General features: G+C 33.6%; 2 protein-coding genes and 1 long non-coding RNA gene across 5 annotated transcripts; 2 read left to right on the top strand and 1 right to left on the bottom strand.

Moving 5' to 3' along the window:
* The first annotated feature begins 1,540 nt into the window (after positions 1-1,540).
* LOC101742563 (ESF1 homolog) lies at positions 1,541-9,129 on the top strand. 3 transcript variants are annotated; one of them, XM_062669704.1, is made up of 9 exons: positions 1,541-1,881; positions 3,464-3,897; positions 4,343-4,466; positions 4,842-4,944; positions 5,396-5,510; positions 6,695-6,885; positions 7,117-7,327; positions 7,713-7,916; positions 8,445-9,129. In XM_062669704.1, exons 2-9 carry the CDS (start codon positions 3,483-3,485, stop codon positions 9,107-9,109), a joined length of 2,028 nt encoding a protein of 675 aa, XP_062525688.1. In that variant the 5' UTR covers positions 1,541-1,881; positions 3,464-3,482; the 3' UTR covers positions 9,110-9,129. The 3 variants fall into 3 exon arrangements, with proteins under 3 accessions (XP_062525688.1, XP_004932080.1, XP_062525687.1); XM_004932023.5 differs by lacking the exon at positions 1,541-1,881 and adding an exon at positions 3,061-3,371; XM_062669703.1 differs by lacking the exon at positions 1,541-1,881 and adding an exon at positions 3,286-3,356.
* A 57-nt stretch (positions 9,130-9,186) lies between these two features.
* LOC110386232 (uncharacterized) lies at positions 9,187-10,745 on the bottom strand. Its single transcript, XR_009973658.1, has 3 exons — positions 10,636-10,745; positions 9,943-10,580; positions 9,187-9,763 (listed from the first exon to the last, which is right to left on the bottom strand). It is a non-coding gene; the product is annotated as an uncharacterized LOC110386232 (long non-coding RNA).
* On the top strand, positions 10,737-12,831 carry LOC101742810 (transcription elongation factor SPT4-A). The gene is made up of 4 exons (XM_021351936.3): positions 10,737-11,785; positions 12,318-12,424; positions 12,493-12,548; positions 12,632-12,831. The coding sequence occupies exons 1-4, from the start codon at positions 11,717-11,719 to the stop codon at positions 12,748-12,750; spliced, it is 351 nt and encodes a 116-aa protein (XP_021207611.1). The 5' UTR covers positions 10,737-11,716; the 3' UTR covers positions 12,751-12,831.
* The last annotated feature ends 45 nt before the right edge of the window (positions 12,832-12,876 follow it).

Genomic DNA, 12,876 nt, shown 5'->3' on the forward strand with positions numbered 1-12,876 from the left:
CTGTACCTGTCTACCAGAACCAGACCAGATATCGCACAAGCGGTCAATCTAGTTAGCAGGAAGGTCGAAAACCCCACTAGAGAAGACGTTACAAAAGTGAAGAAAATATTCAAATATTTAGTGGGAACCAAACATAAAGGCATTTTATTCAAACGAAACAAACCGATAGAGAGCATCGATGCTTACAGTGACTCGGATTATGCTGGAGACCCATTGACGAGAAGAAGCACTTCTGGTTCCGTGCTAATGATAGCCGATGGACCAATATCATGGGCATCCAAGAGGCAGCCTATAGTAGCGCTATCGTCGACTGAAGCCGAGTACATAGCCGCAGCCGACTGTTGCAAAGAGGCATTGTATCTCAAATCTCTATTACAGGAAATAACCGGTTTGGACATAAAAATAAATCTACATGTTGATAACCAAAGTTCGATTCAACTTGTGAAGTCTGGATCCTTCAACAAAAGGTCGAAGCACATAGACGTGCGGTACCATTTTATACATGAACACTTCGTGCATGGATTAATAAATATTAGCTACTGTCCCACAGAAATTCAGTTAGCTGACGTAATGACAAAACCATTGTCAAAAGTAAAATTTGAAAGACACTGTGCAAGATTAATGCATGTATAGAAACGTGTCTCGGCAACATGAGTGAACATCAGGAGAAGGTGTTGGAAGGTCGTGATGCTGTCCACGTATAATTGTCTATGATGCACTATATTTGAATTTGTAATATGTTCTTTTTACTTTTGATGTGTGGTGTCATTCTGAATTATATTTTCTCTTATACAAGTCAACACAATGTTTTCAAGTATTTAATTTACGTTTTAATTAATTGCTATAGCCGCTAGTCCACCCTATCACTTTGGAGTCACTACACTTCACTTGACTAAATGTCGGCATTTAAATTGTTTGAATTGTATTTTTTTTATAGCTAGGTTTATAGGATGTTGGATCTTTTAGTAAAAAGTTAAGTGGTCGCGGAAACATTATTTTTTTACTCCAGGTTTTTTTTTAAAGTGATTTTATGACCTGGTAAATAAGACCTTTAAGTCATGTCTTATTTTAATGTATATTCTTATTTTTATGAAAAATGATAATATAGAGTGAAATGAAATGAAAATGATTAATTTGAGACATTAGTCAACTGGGATGAAATTAAATGAAATGAGATTATATGGGATGAAATATAATTTTAGTAAAATGGTGGTCATTTACTAAGATTTTTTCAGTGGACTTTTTGAAGGATCCCGAGAAGTTGCGTCCAGCGGCTTTGTTTCATTTTCCCACATTTGTGCACTTTCACAGATATTAAACATTTAATAAACCACCATTATTACACATTTAAACCCGAAGAAACACTAAATAGACAAAATAAAATAAATCACACAACTTCACTCCTCGCGTTCCCGCCAAAAAGTCCTTACTTCACGTTACTTTACTCCACCCACAGATTAAGTTTAAGTTACTGATTGACATAAAGTGACGTTTATCTAAATAGTTAGTCTATCATAAGCACATTTTCGTGTTTATTTCCTTTTCCTATTTTCCCCCTCAAGGGGCTATTCCTGTTCCAGCTTCCCTTCATTGGTCAAGACAAGCTCACGGGGCTCTGCCTGAGAGACTCTGCTAGAGCAATGTTTCGCTGATCCTATTACCAGATCGGAATCGCAGCCCATTAAAAAGATCCGACGAGAAAATAAGTGGGCTGTGTCTGTGGACTAGCCTTTCAATAATATAAGCCTTTTCAAAATAACACTTCTATTGCTAGAGCAGTGTTAGTAAGTCTCTCAGTCTAAACTCTGTGAGCTCGTCTATATACCTGGTGAAGCCAGAATAGCCTCGAAGGCACTACTAATTAAGAACCTAGGTAAAAAGGTTGGTTTCTACTTTTTAAAAAGCTATAATTTTTCAAAAAAGTTCTCTGTACTCAGTAAAAGCCCACCTTTTACTATGATGTTATTGCATTCAATAGCCACGATTTTGTCTTATCTCCCTTTGCTTAATTTAATTTCATTCCAAAATCAAATTATTTTTGTTCCTTTTCACTCTCCATTTAACAAACATTACCGTAAAATGGGGCGATTCGGGACAAATTCCAACTTTATGAGCAATTTTAAGGTAGTTGTTGATGTATATAATGCTATATCAGGATCAAAATGATTGAGTCTTGGGGGCATCTTTGTTGTCTAATTTAAAATTATGCAACTAGCATTCCAGTTTAAGCAAAAAATGCAAAAATAGGTGTAATCCCTATTTACCCGAAAATTGCGGTTAATTGGGACGAAATGAGAAATTTGCTAGGGTTGGCACTACTTTTATTTTTATATATAGTTTTAATTTATTTATTTATTTAGTTGCAACAAGAAAGTGATCATCAATAAAAAAAATTGAAAAACTGACAAAGGTACATGGCAGACATCACCTCAATTATAGGTGCAATCGACAGTGCTGATATTTCTATCTGGGTTAAGAGATTAGGTGTGTCGGTTATTCCATGGATTAATCAGATGAATACCCCCACTCTGAACAAATATTAAATATTTTATTATGTATTACTTAGACATTTTTGTCCACCTTGAGATTTCATTGATCTTGTTACATGTCTCTGCAAAATCGACTTACTTATTTTAAATTGCTTATCTATTTCAACTAAAGACTTATTCCCAATTTCGCTTCGAATAAACCAGATTTTTACCAACAAATTTAAAAAATATTGTTATAACTACATAGACAACCCTACAAACCTGTACCTATTTATACTTAGGTCGTTTCCATTTCACGTATTGTCATCCCAATTGACCCCTTTTTCGTTGTCATTTGTACCTAAGCCGTCCCCAATATCCCCAAAAACAACAGATTTTTACATGTATTTTTATTTAATCAAATACATTAAAACCAATAACAACTGAGACTTACCTTTAATATATATGCTGGTTCAAACACTAAATAACGTTTATAAATCATAGTCGTCTTTTATTATTATCAAATAAATAAAAGAGAGCAAAGTTTCTAGCACTAAAATAATTACCACCACAGGAAGTTAATTTGAAACGCGATTTTTTATAAGTTAGCAGCTATTATCATGCATATTCAGAGTTGTTTTGTGAACTTTCAACATTCTACTATTAAACTACAAAAAATGGAAGATTTTGCAACGAATATAAAACTTATATTGAGCGTCGAAAGATTTTCCCGGTTTTTTCCCGATTCGCCTTTCAATCCCTAATCGCCCCATTTTACCGGTACTTCGGCTTATGTTGCAGGAAATTTAGCTGTATAGACATAGACTGTATTACCTTTGCCTTGCCTTTGCCTGCTTCACGGAGGAGTAAACATAAAGAATGTTTTAGGTTATGTCATAAAAAGTAATTGTAGACCTGTGAAGTGATACACACACAAAAACGTTTTAAAATTACATCTGTAAAGGTTATAAAAGTAATCCATTCTTATTTAACAGGACTAAGCATCTATTGAAGATGAGTAATATTTTGCAAGATAGTCGATTCACCAAATATTTGAGTGATCCACGATACAGACAAATCCCGAAACATGAAAGAAAGGTAAAAATTGATAAAAGATTTCAGCCCATGTTTGACGATGAAAAGTTCAAAGTTAAATACACAGTAGATAAAAGGGGACGGCCCATTAATGAGACTTCAACTGAGAACTTGAGAAAGTATTACGATTTAGACGAATCGGACGACAGCGAAGATTCCGATGAAGAAAAAGCAGAAGAACCAGGGCGTTTTGTAAAGCGACCGTCTACTGACGATGAGAGTATTGATAAAATTGACCCTAAAACATTAAATGACAAATTAACCCGTGGAAAACTAGATAAAAAAATTAAGACTAGATTATTGGATTTAGATATTGACTATGCTCGCGGTGAAGGTTTGTATTAGACAAGTGAACACCTAATATATCATGTACTTCAGAATGAGGAGTCCTATAATTTATGCAGTCATGTAATTTTCCTAGTATATAGTTGGATTTTCATTTAATCTTTTTTGCATTAGTGAGCTACTCAGCTCACCACCCAAATAAGTCAGAAGTCAATCCATGAGAATGTACAATGAGCCATACCACCATGGATTAAGTTAATTTTTTTTTATGTAATTCTATTACATCATGATATTTACAATGGGCCGCTTGTTATATCCAATGTTATTCTTTCATTGTGAAGCTTGCTTATTAATACATATTTAGTATATATTAGTAAAATAGGTATCTACCTGTATGATTTGAATTCTGGAATAGTTGTTTGCCCAATAACTTTACTTTTATATTTCAAAAGCTACTGAGCTATCAAATTAAAATTGATGAATGCATGTTCTAGGTGTTTTGCTTACGGATAGTTCTTCAGAAGCAGAAAGTAGCGATACAGAAGATGATAGTGAAATGGAGCATGAATGGGGAGAGTTGGATGCTGATGCTGAAACTACTGAAGAGTCAACTCGGAGGTTGGTAGTTTGTTTACTTCTATTGGTATTATGGTACTTATGAAGAAGTTGCTAGGACTCGGGTAGAGAGTACAACATGAATGTCACCACACACTATCAGATGGAAAAGATTAAATAATGACATTAATTTTTATCTTACCTTTCAAACCACAAAGCATAAATGCTACACCCTCCAAGTAGGCACAGTGGTAGTATTCCAGCTTAAATAACTTACCTTATCTGCTTTTTTAAAATCATTACCATATCCAAGACACTTTGATTATAATGTACACATCTACAACTCTAAAGCACTTCAATTCAAAATAAGATACTTGTATCCATTTTTTTGTAAGTGAAAATGGTAAAATAAAAACTTCCGAAAATCTACATTTTCAGAATCGCCATTTGCAATATGGACTGGGATAACATTAAAGCATCGGATCTGATGGTTTTGCTGAATTCATTTATTCCGCCTGGAGGAATTATTCACAAGATTTCGGTAAGTTTGCATTAAGAATGTATTAGTGACTATCAGTGCAACCACCCCTTAAGTACAACTACATAATCTTGAGGACTTTAAAATTAATGCTATTCTAATTTTTCATTTTGTCAAAATAATTATGCTTTCCTAGTTCCATTCATTTAGATTACTATCTCAGATTATTTTTAGATTCCTTGTGAATGATATGCAGCCAGCGTCTACTATTGTCAAATAAAATAATCACATTACTAAAAATAACATTAAAAGTAAACAACATAAAATAAATAAATTTCTCTGTTGACTTCCTACTTTTTTTTTTTATTGCCCTTGTAGGCAGACGAGCATACGGCCCACCTGATGGTGAGTGGTTACCGTCGCCCATGGACTTCAGCAATGCCAGGGGCAGAGCCAAGCCGCTGTCTACTCCCTACTTAATTAAGTAAAAGCATTGTGATATTGAATTTGGCAGATTTATCCCTCTGAATTTGGTTTGAAAAGAATGCAAGAAGAAGAAGTACGAGGCCCCATTGAACTGACAACAGAAAAATCTGAAAATCTCCCTGAAGATGGTGGAAATGAAGAGGGTTAGTTTTTTTGTTTTGCTAAAAAATGTTAATTCAGAATTTTAATGATTGCCTTTGAATTAAAGGGAATTGAATAAAAGTAAATGTAATAAAAGAATCATACATAGAATTACAATATTAGATTCTAATGACAAGTGTCTTTGTTTGTAAACTTTTATAGTTTAATCTTGCTCTTGTTTATAATATTATTTCCGACGTTTCAAATACTTTAAAGTTTTCATGGTTTATGGATGATTAGGGCATTATTCGTCGACATTTGAATATTGTGCTAACTACCCGCACTAACTACAAAAAAAGAAATAATAGTAAAATAGTTTTAGATGCGTCTGGTAGTCGCGAAAACCAAAGAAGATACCATAAAATACTTTACAATACAATTCTTCGAATTTTAAAACTTCAATGCTGTGATGTCGAACTGCATCTATAAAACGTGGAAATAAACAGACGTTATTCATTACGGACGGCATTCACAAGCCTGGTAAACCGGAATATTATCCCTCAAGTTACTGATAACTTGTACCAGCGTCTTCTCTGCATGTCTCGCAGACTTCGCCTTCTCAGAGGATCTAGTTATCAAGGAACAGTCTAGATACCGTTTCAAACACTCGTGCCTACAATAGATGCACCACCTCACGGCATGTTCTAGTGTTTTTTTATAAACCCGAACTCATTTACATGATAGCCTTCTTCTTCAAGTTCGACAAACATTTTTCATCGAGTATATGTCAAGTTCAAGTATTTTATTTTCAAGGCTGATTAAAAAAAAAGCTTGTAAAATATTGTTAAAAATATAATTGTAAAAATATAAATAAAATTAATATTACATTACGCTTCTGTTGATTAGTTCAACTAACAAATAAACAAAGAATTCATAAATAACACTATAAATATACTTTTGGGTTACAACTTTATCTAGTATAGCGGCCCGCCCTCGCTTCGCTTCGGAAACATTAAAACACACATGAAACAAAAAAATAAAAATAAAAAAAATAAAAATAAGTAGCCTATGTTCATCAGGGACAATGTCGGCTTCTAATGGAACAAGAATTTTTCAAATCGGTCCAGTAGTTTCGGAGCCTATTCGAAACAAACAAACAAACAAATCTTTCCTCTTTATAATATTAGTATAGATATATTCGTAGTGTAAATTGCACTCAAGATGAAAATATATTGTATTTTTTCAGGATCAACATACCACATGGAAAAACTGCGACGTTACCAGCTGAATAGATTGAAATACTTCTATGCAGTGGTGGAATGTGATACAGTGACTACCGCTGATAAGTTGTATAATGAATGTGACGGGATGGAATACGAAAGTAGTGCAACTCGCCTCGATATGAGGTTCATACCTGATAATGTAACTTTCGATCATGTACGTTCTCATTTCTATCATTAATAATATTAATTTAAGTAATGGAAAGGGTCAATTGAATTAAACAAGATGAATTGTTCCTGTGTTTTCATGACACCACTTGTCACCGAAATGTTATTGCAATCATCAACGTTACGTTTTTCGCAGATATATTGTTGCTATAATATACTAATTATGAGATGAATGCTTCTAGAAAATACTATTAAAATAATCGCCGACGATTGTTGTCAGGAACCCCGTGAGGTATGCAGTAAGTTGCCCGACCTCCGCAAGTACAAGCCTCGTCTGTTCACAACTACAGCGCTGCAACAAGCTAAGGTCGAGCTTACATGGGACGCCACCAATCCTAACCGCACTGAAATAATTAAAAACGCACTCGACGGGAAAATAGAAGACCTTGACCTCAAAGAATATTTAGCTTCGAGTAGTGATGAAAGCGAAGGTAGAGAATTAAAATAAGAAATTATATTATAATGCAAAATATTTATAGCAGCATAATAGTGTGCGAAAATGCCTGTACATACAGGATACAGTGTGCATACAGTAGACAAATATACATTTACAAATATATTTTATCGCCTTAATAGGTAGACGAACCTAATAGGTGTATGGCTCGAGAAGATGACCCCTCTGGTGGTAATGCTCACATCGACACTAACAATAACAGGGGTACTGTTGATTTGAAATTTGAATTTTATGTATGCATTATGGAATGTTCTCATGAGCAAGGTAATGAGGTAGTAGACGCCTAGACATTTCAATAAATTAACTGCGTGCTCGTCTCATACTTTAACACTAAAAATAATTGCGGAATGAACATTTTACAGATGAGAATCAGCCCAAAAAAATTGAAAGCAATATTCAATCAGACGACGACAATGAAGATCCGATACAAAAATACAAATTATTACTTGATGAAATTGATAAAAAAGAGGAAAAGAAGAAAAATAAAGATATGGAAATGGAAATTACGTGGGGATTAGGAATAAAAGAAAAAGCGCAAGAACTGGTCAAAAAGAAACAAGATGAAGGTATTTTAGAAATAAACGTGAACTCAATGAGAATTATATTTAGCACTTTGTCATTTACTTTATAACAAGTAAAAATAATAGCACTTTGCAACTACTGTTTCTGTGAAACTAGTGTTTTTCTGTTCAAATATTTTTAATTATAGTTAAAGCATAGTTAAATATTATTAGTTTTCTGTAAAATTTATGTATTCAACATGTATTCATTCAAAATTAATGTAGTTCTTCAAACTATGGAGTAATCAAATACAGCAAGCTAGAAGTAGATTATTTATTTTTATGTAATAAACTAGGGGACTTGTTGGAAGATGTCGATCTTAAAAACAAAACTTTCAAATTGTTTCTATAAAAAAATATTTGAAAATGCATTTTGCTGTGGACGAATTCTCGAATCTACTTGATCACACCAAAAATTTGTCAAAATTGGTCCGGCTGTTCAGAAAGAGTTCAATCACAGGCAAAAATTATATATATTTTTATAAAGATTGAAACAATTTGATTTTTATATGATTATGACGCATCCTTTCACAGGAAACGCGAACCTTACGCCGTTTGAACAATTATTGAAGAAGCGTAAAGAAAAGAAGAGGTTAAAGAAAATGAAAAAGATGAAAGATTCGAAACAAGATGAAGATGATAATTCAGATAATGTGTCTGATGATGTACCGTCTGATATCGACATGAACGACCCGTACTTTGCAGAAGAATTCAATAAACCAGAATTTAAAGGTACAAAAGGTAAATCTAAAGTAAATCCTACAAGCAACGAAAATATTGAACACGACGAAGAAAAGAAAAAAGCCGAACTTGAATTGTTATTGGAAGAGGAGGACGGTAAAATGCACTTTAGTCTTAAAAAAATACAGGAAACAGAAAATGCTAACACCAAAAAGGCGAAAAGAAAAAAGAAACTAAAAGAAAAGATGAGAGAAGAGAAGCAGTCCTTACCAGACTTCGAAATAAACCTGGACGACCAACGTTTCTCTGCAATTTACAATTCACATCATTTTAATATCGACCCCAGCGATCCTAACTTCAAGAAGACCAAAAACATGGAGAAACTAATTCAAGAAAAATTAAAAAGAAGGCCGGCCGATACTGCTTCTTCCGAAGTAGATACTAAAAGGAGTAAAGAGGATATTGAATTAAGCTTATTAGTAAAAAATGTTAAAAGGAAAACTGGGAACATGAAATAATAAAAATTTACTAAAATTAACGAATCTAATTCATTGCATTTTAGTAGGTGCTAGTTTTAAAATGAAAATTCGCTCAGTTAAAATAATGAATTTTAATCCAAAAACACGTTTATTCACAGTTTACAGTGTGGATCGGTACTCACTAGCATATTAGATACTAGGTGTCCCACAAAGGATATTTGAAATAGATTCGATAAAACGAAAAAAAAAAAAATTCCAACTAAATAGTTTCGGGATAAAAAGTACGTTCAACGTAATGAACAAATTATTCTTCTGTCTACCCTTGAACTATATTTAACTTAAGCTACTGCTCACGACCCATCTGGTGTTAGGTGGATACCGAAACATGAATGCTAAGTCTCAGTTTTTACAGTACCTACTGCGGCTCCCTCGCCCTTCAAACCGAAACGCATTATTGCTTCGCTGCAGAAAATGGCAAGGGTGATGGTACCTGCCAATAGGGACTCACAAAACGCCTTAGCACCATGAAGTAAATGTATTAAACATAGATTATACACTTAATATATTTGTATTAAAACTGGTCGTACGAATTAAATGCGGACGCCATACGGCTCTCCCCGCCAAATGGGAACTATCCCTTTGATACCACTTTCATTCAGCACTCTTTGGCACGTGACCAATAATCTGGATAATCTAGGTAGAAAGAAAGATTTATAAGATATATTAAACCAAGCTTAACGCAGGAATGAGTAAAACTTATTAAATGCAAAAAATATTCTAAAAATTTCGATAACTAGATTCTTTTCGGAAGTTGCAGAAGTCACGTGATATCAGCTGATTGAAATACACACATGCTAACTTTTAATTCTTACCATTTTACTGAAAGCTTTTATCTCGACTTTTTTTATCTCGTCTAACTACGCCGCTATATTATATCACCCTATTTAATATGTAAGGTAGAACTTAGGAGTAGAATCTCAGTATATTAAAAAGCGTCCGCCAAAAAGAATTAAAGTGGCGCCATAGTAGCAAGTGGAATGATTTTAAAAACAGCACCATAAACTACTACACTTCGGCATTTATTACATTTCAAGTGTACATAACGATAACAACAGAGAGCTCCGCACCGTTCGTCTGCGCGAGCTGGAATGTGTTGTGCGACGAACAGTTTTCGCAGCTACGAATAATAAAACTACATATATTAAAACACACTCTTCAGTGTAATTCAGTACACTTCACTCTGTTAAAACAGCAATATTCATACCTACGACTTCCACTTCCTACATTAGCGCTATTTCGGTGAGTCTTCGAAATATTATGTATAACTTGCTGCTTACATGTGGACTAGACTTGCGCAAAACATCACTTCCCAATGTAATGTGATATGACATCACTTTTACAGACAGGTGATATTACTCGAAAACATTACACATCACTCTTAACATTACTCGGTGCGTTCAATAGATACTGTGACGACGAATACATTGTATCTATACACCCGAATCATTACCTAAGTGATGTGTATTATACACATCACTTAGGTAATGATTCGGGTGTGTCATTACAGTAGTGTATTACAATACAAAGTATGAACTTTGTATTGTAATACACTGTTATATTACTTGACAGATTGACTTACTTAATAATATAATAATTTTATTTTTTACTTAATATAATTTATTGTGGGATGAACGGATTTCATATGGCGACTTAGACTGCAAATTGAGCTCGACAATAATGTTAATATAGGAGAGCAGTAGATGCATTGTTTCGGTGCGATATCCTCAAAGTGCATCCAAGGAGGACTGTACTTTCATTTAGACGCCGTTATTTCTTTCACTTATTAAACACGCATTAAAACAAATAATAAAACTATCTTCAAACAAGTGCTTAAGTAATTCAAACACAAAAATTAATATGAAATATTACTAAACAATTACGAGCGACTAGCGATTTTACAAAAGTTGCGAATAAAAAATTAAGTAAGTACTTGCGGGGAGCTACCGGCTGGCCGCATGAAAAATATAAACACAAATACCTATATTAAAATTCAGACGTACCATAGGTATAAAAATGTACCTAGCGGCCAGGACATACGGTTCAAAATCACTAGGAATAATTCCGTGTCGCTTGCTCATTTATTTTGCGTAGATCGGTCTGTCTCGCTCGCTCGGTTCCGTTCGTGTATTAAGCAACATTACACGACAAAGAAAGAAACATGTTGGGTGATAGTGTGATGTTTGTTCCCTTCGCGTAATGTGTGATGTTGCATTACATCGTAGAGTAATATTACCCGAGTAATATCACTCGCATTACTTACACATGTCTAATGTGGACACTTTTTCAACTTGTCCCCTATAGAGGATGGTGCGCCTTAGTTCTATCCTCCATATTATTTAATTGCATTCCTTTACTTTTCATAACTCATAAGTCAAGGATATTTTTACTTTTAATTTGACATGATTTTGCTGCTTTATTAAGGGTATAATCTATGGACTTGACTTTATTGGCAATGTTTCCTTTGCCTGTCTTTTGAACGAATCAATTTGAAGTCAATGGTAAATTGAAATTTATTTGTGTAATGCAATTTATTTTGAATGTAATGTTTATTGTTTAGCTTATTTTCTATACATACGGTGCAGTATAATGTCCATAGAAACGGTGCCAAAAGAATTACGCGGGTTGCGAGCATGCCTGGTCTGCTCTTTGATAAAGGTAATTTAAGATCTCAACAATTTTGTAATAATTATTGTACTTACAACTAATTAGATATATTCTTACATAAATTTTGCATCTGTTAAAGATTATTTACAGCTTAAAACTTCTCAGGTAGTTTCAACAACACTAAAAAAACCAACCAACCACCTACGATTACTACTATTTAGCATGTTATGTTTCTCTACAGCTGAAACTAGAATATTCCTAATAGTTACATTTAATATGTATACTTGTTGAGTACACAGTTAGCAAGTATTAATCGAAGTCTTAAGTCTCAATTGTATTGTATAATAGCTATACCACCCTTCAAATCGAAATGACTGAATGCTTTGCAAGAGACAGAATCAGGATGATAGGAATAACTCATGCTGATATAAAACTAAAAATTCTATTTTCATTCTTCAAGAAGAATTCTTCTTTCATTTTGCATTCTCTCTTAATCGCTTTTTAGAACATCCAGTGAAAGAGATGAGATATTGCTATCTTAGGCCTATAACAACAGACTTACGATTCATTTTATTAATTGCAGACATTTGACCAATTTGAATATGAAGGCTGTGACAATTGTGATGAATTTCTTCGCATGAAAAGTAACAAAGATAATGTCTATGATTGCACAAGTAATAACTTTGATGGGTAAGTTGTGATGAATGATCATCAATTTGGTCTAAAAAAATTTATTAATTTTGAATTTTTGTTTACAGAATGATTGCAGTAATGAATCCTGAAGACAGCTGGGTTTGCAAATGGCAGCGAATTAGTAAGCTAAACAGCAAAATGATGGTACAATATAGTTAGAATTCTTTTAATTAAATTATTACAAATACCCCCCTTTATCCACAGGTAGATTTTGTAAAGGAGTTTATGCAATATCTGTTTCTGGAAGGTTGCCAGCAGGTGTAATAAGAGAAATGAAGAGTCGAGGTATTGCCTATCGCCCAAGGGACACAAGCCAGAGATAAAAATGTTTAGTATTAATGTAAAATAAAAAAATGTATTAATACTTAATTAAAATAAATTGTTCGGAGACTAATAATGTTAAATTGTGTTCTAATTTATTTACTACATAGCATGTTCAAGATCTATGC

The sequence above is a fragment of the Bombyx mori genome, chromosome 8 (genome assembly GCF_030269925.1).
Source record: "Bombyx mori chromosome 8, ASM3026992v2".
NCBI classification, from domain to species: Eukaryota; Metazoa; Arthropoda; class Insecta; order Lepidoptera; family Bombycidae; genus Bombyx; species Bombyx mori.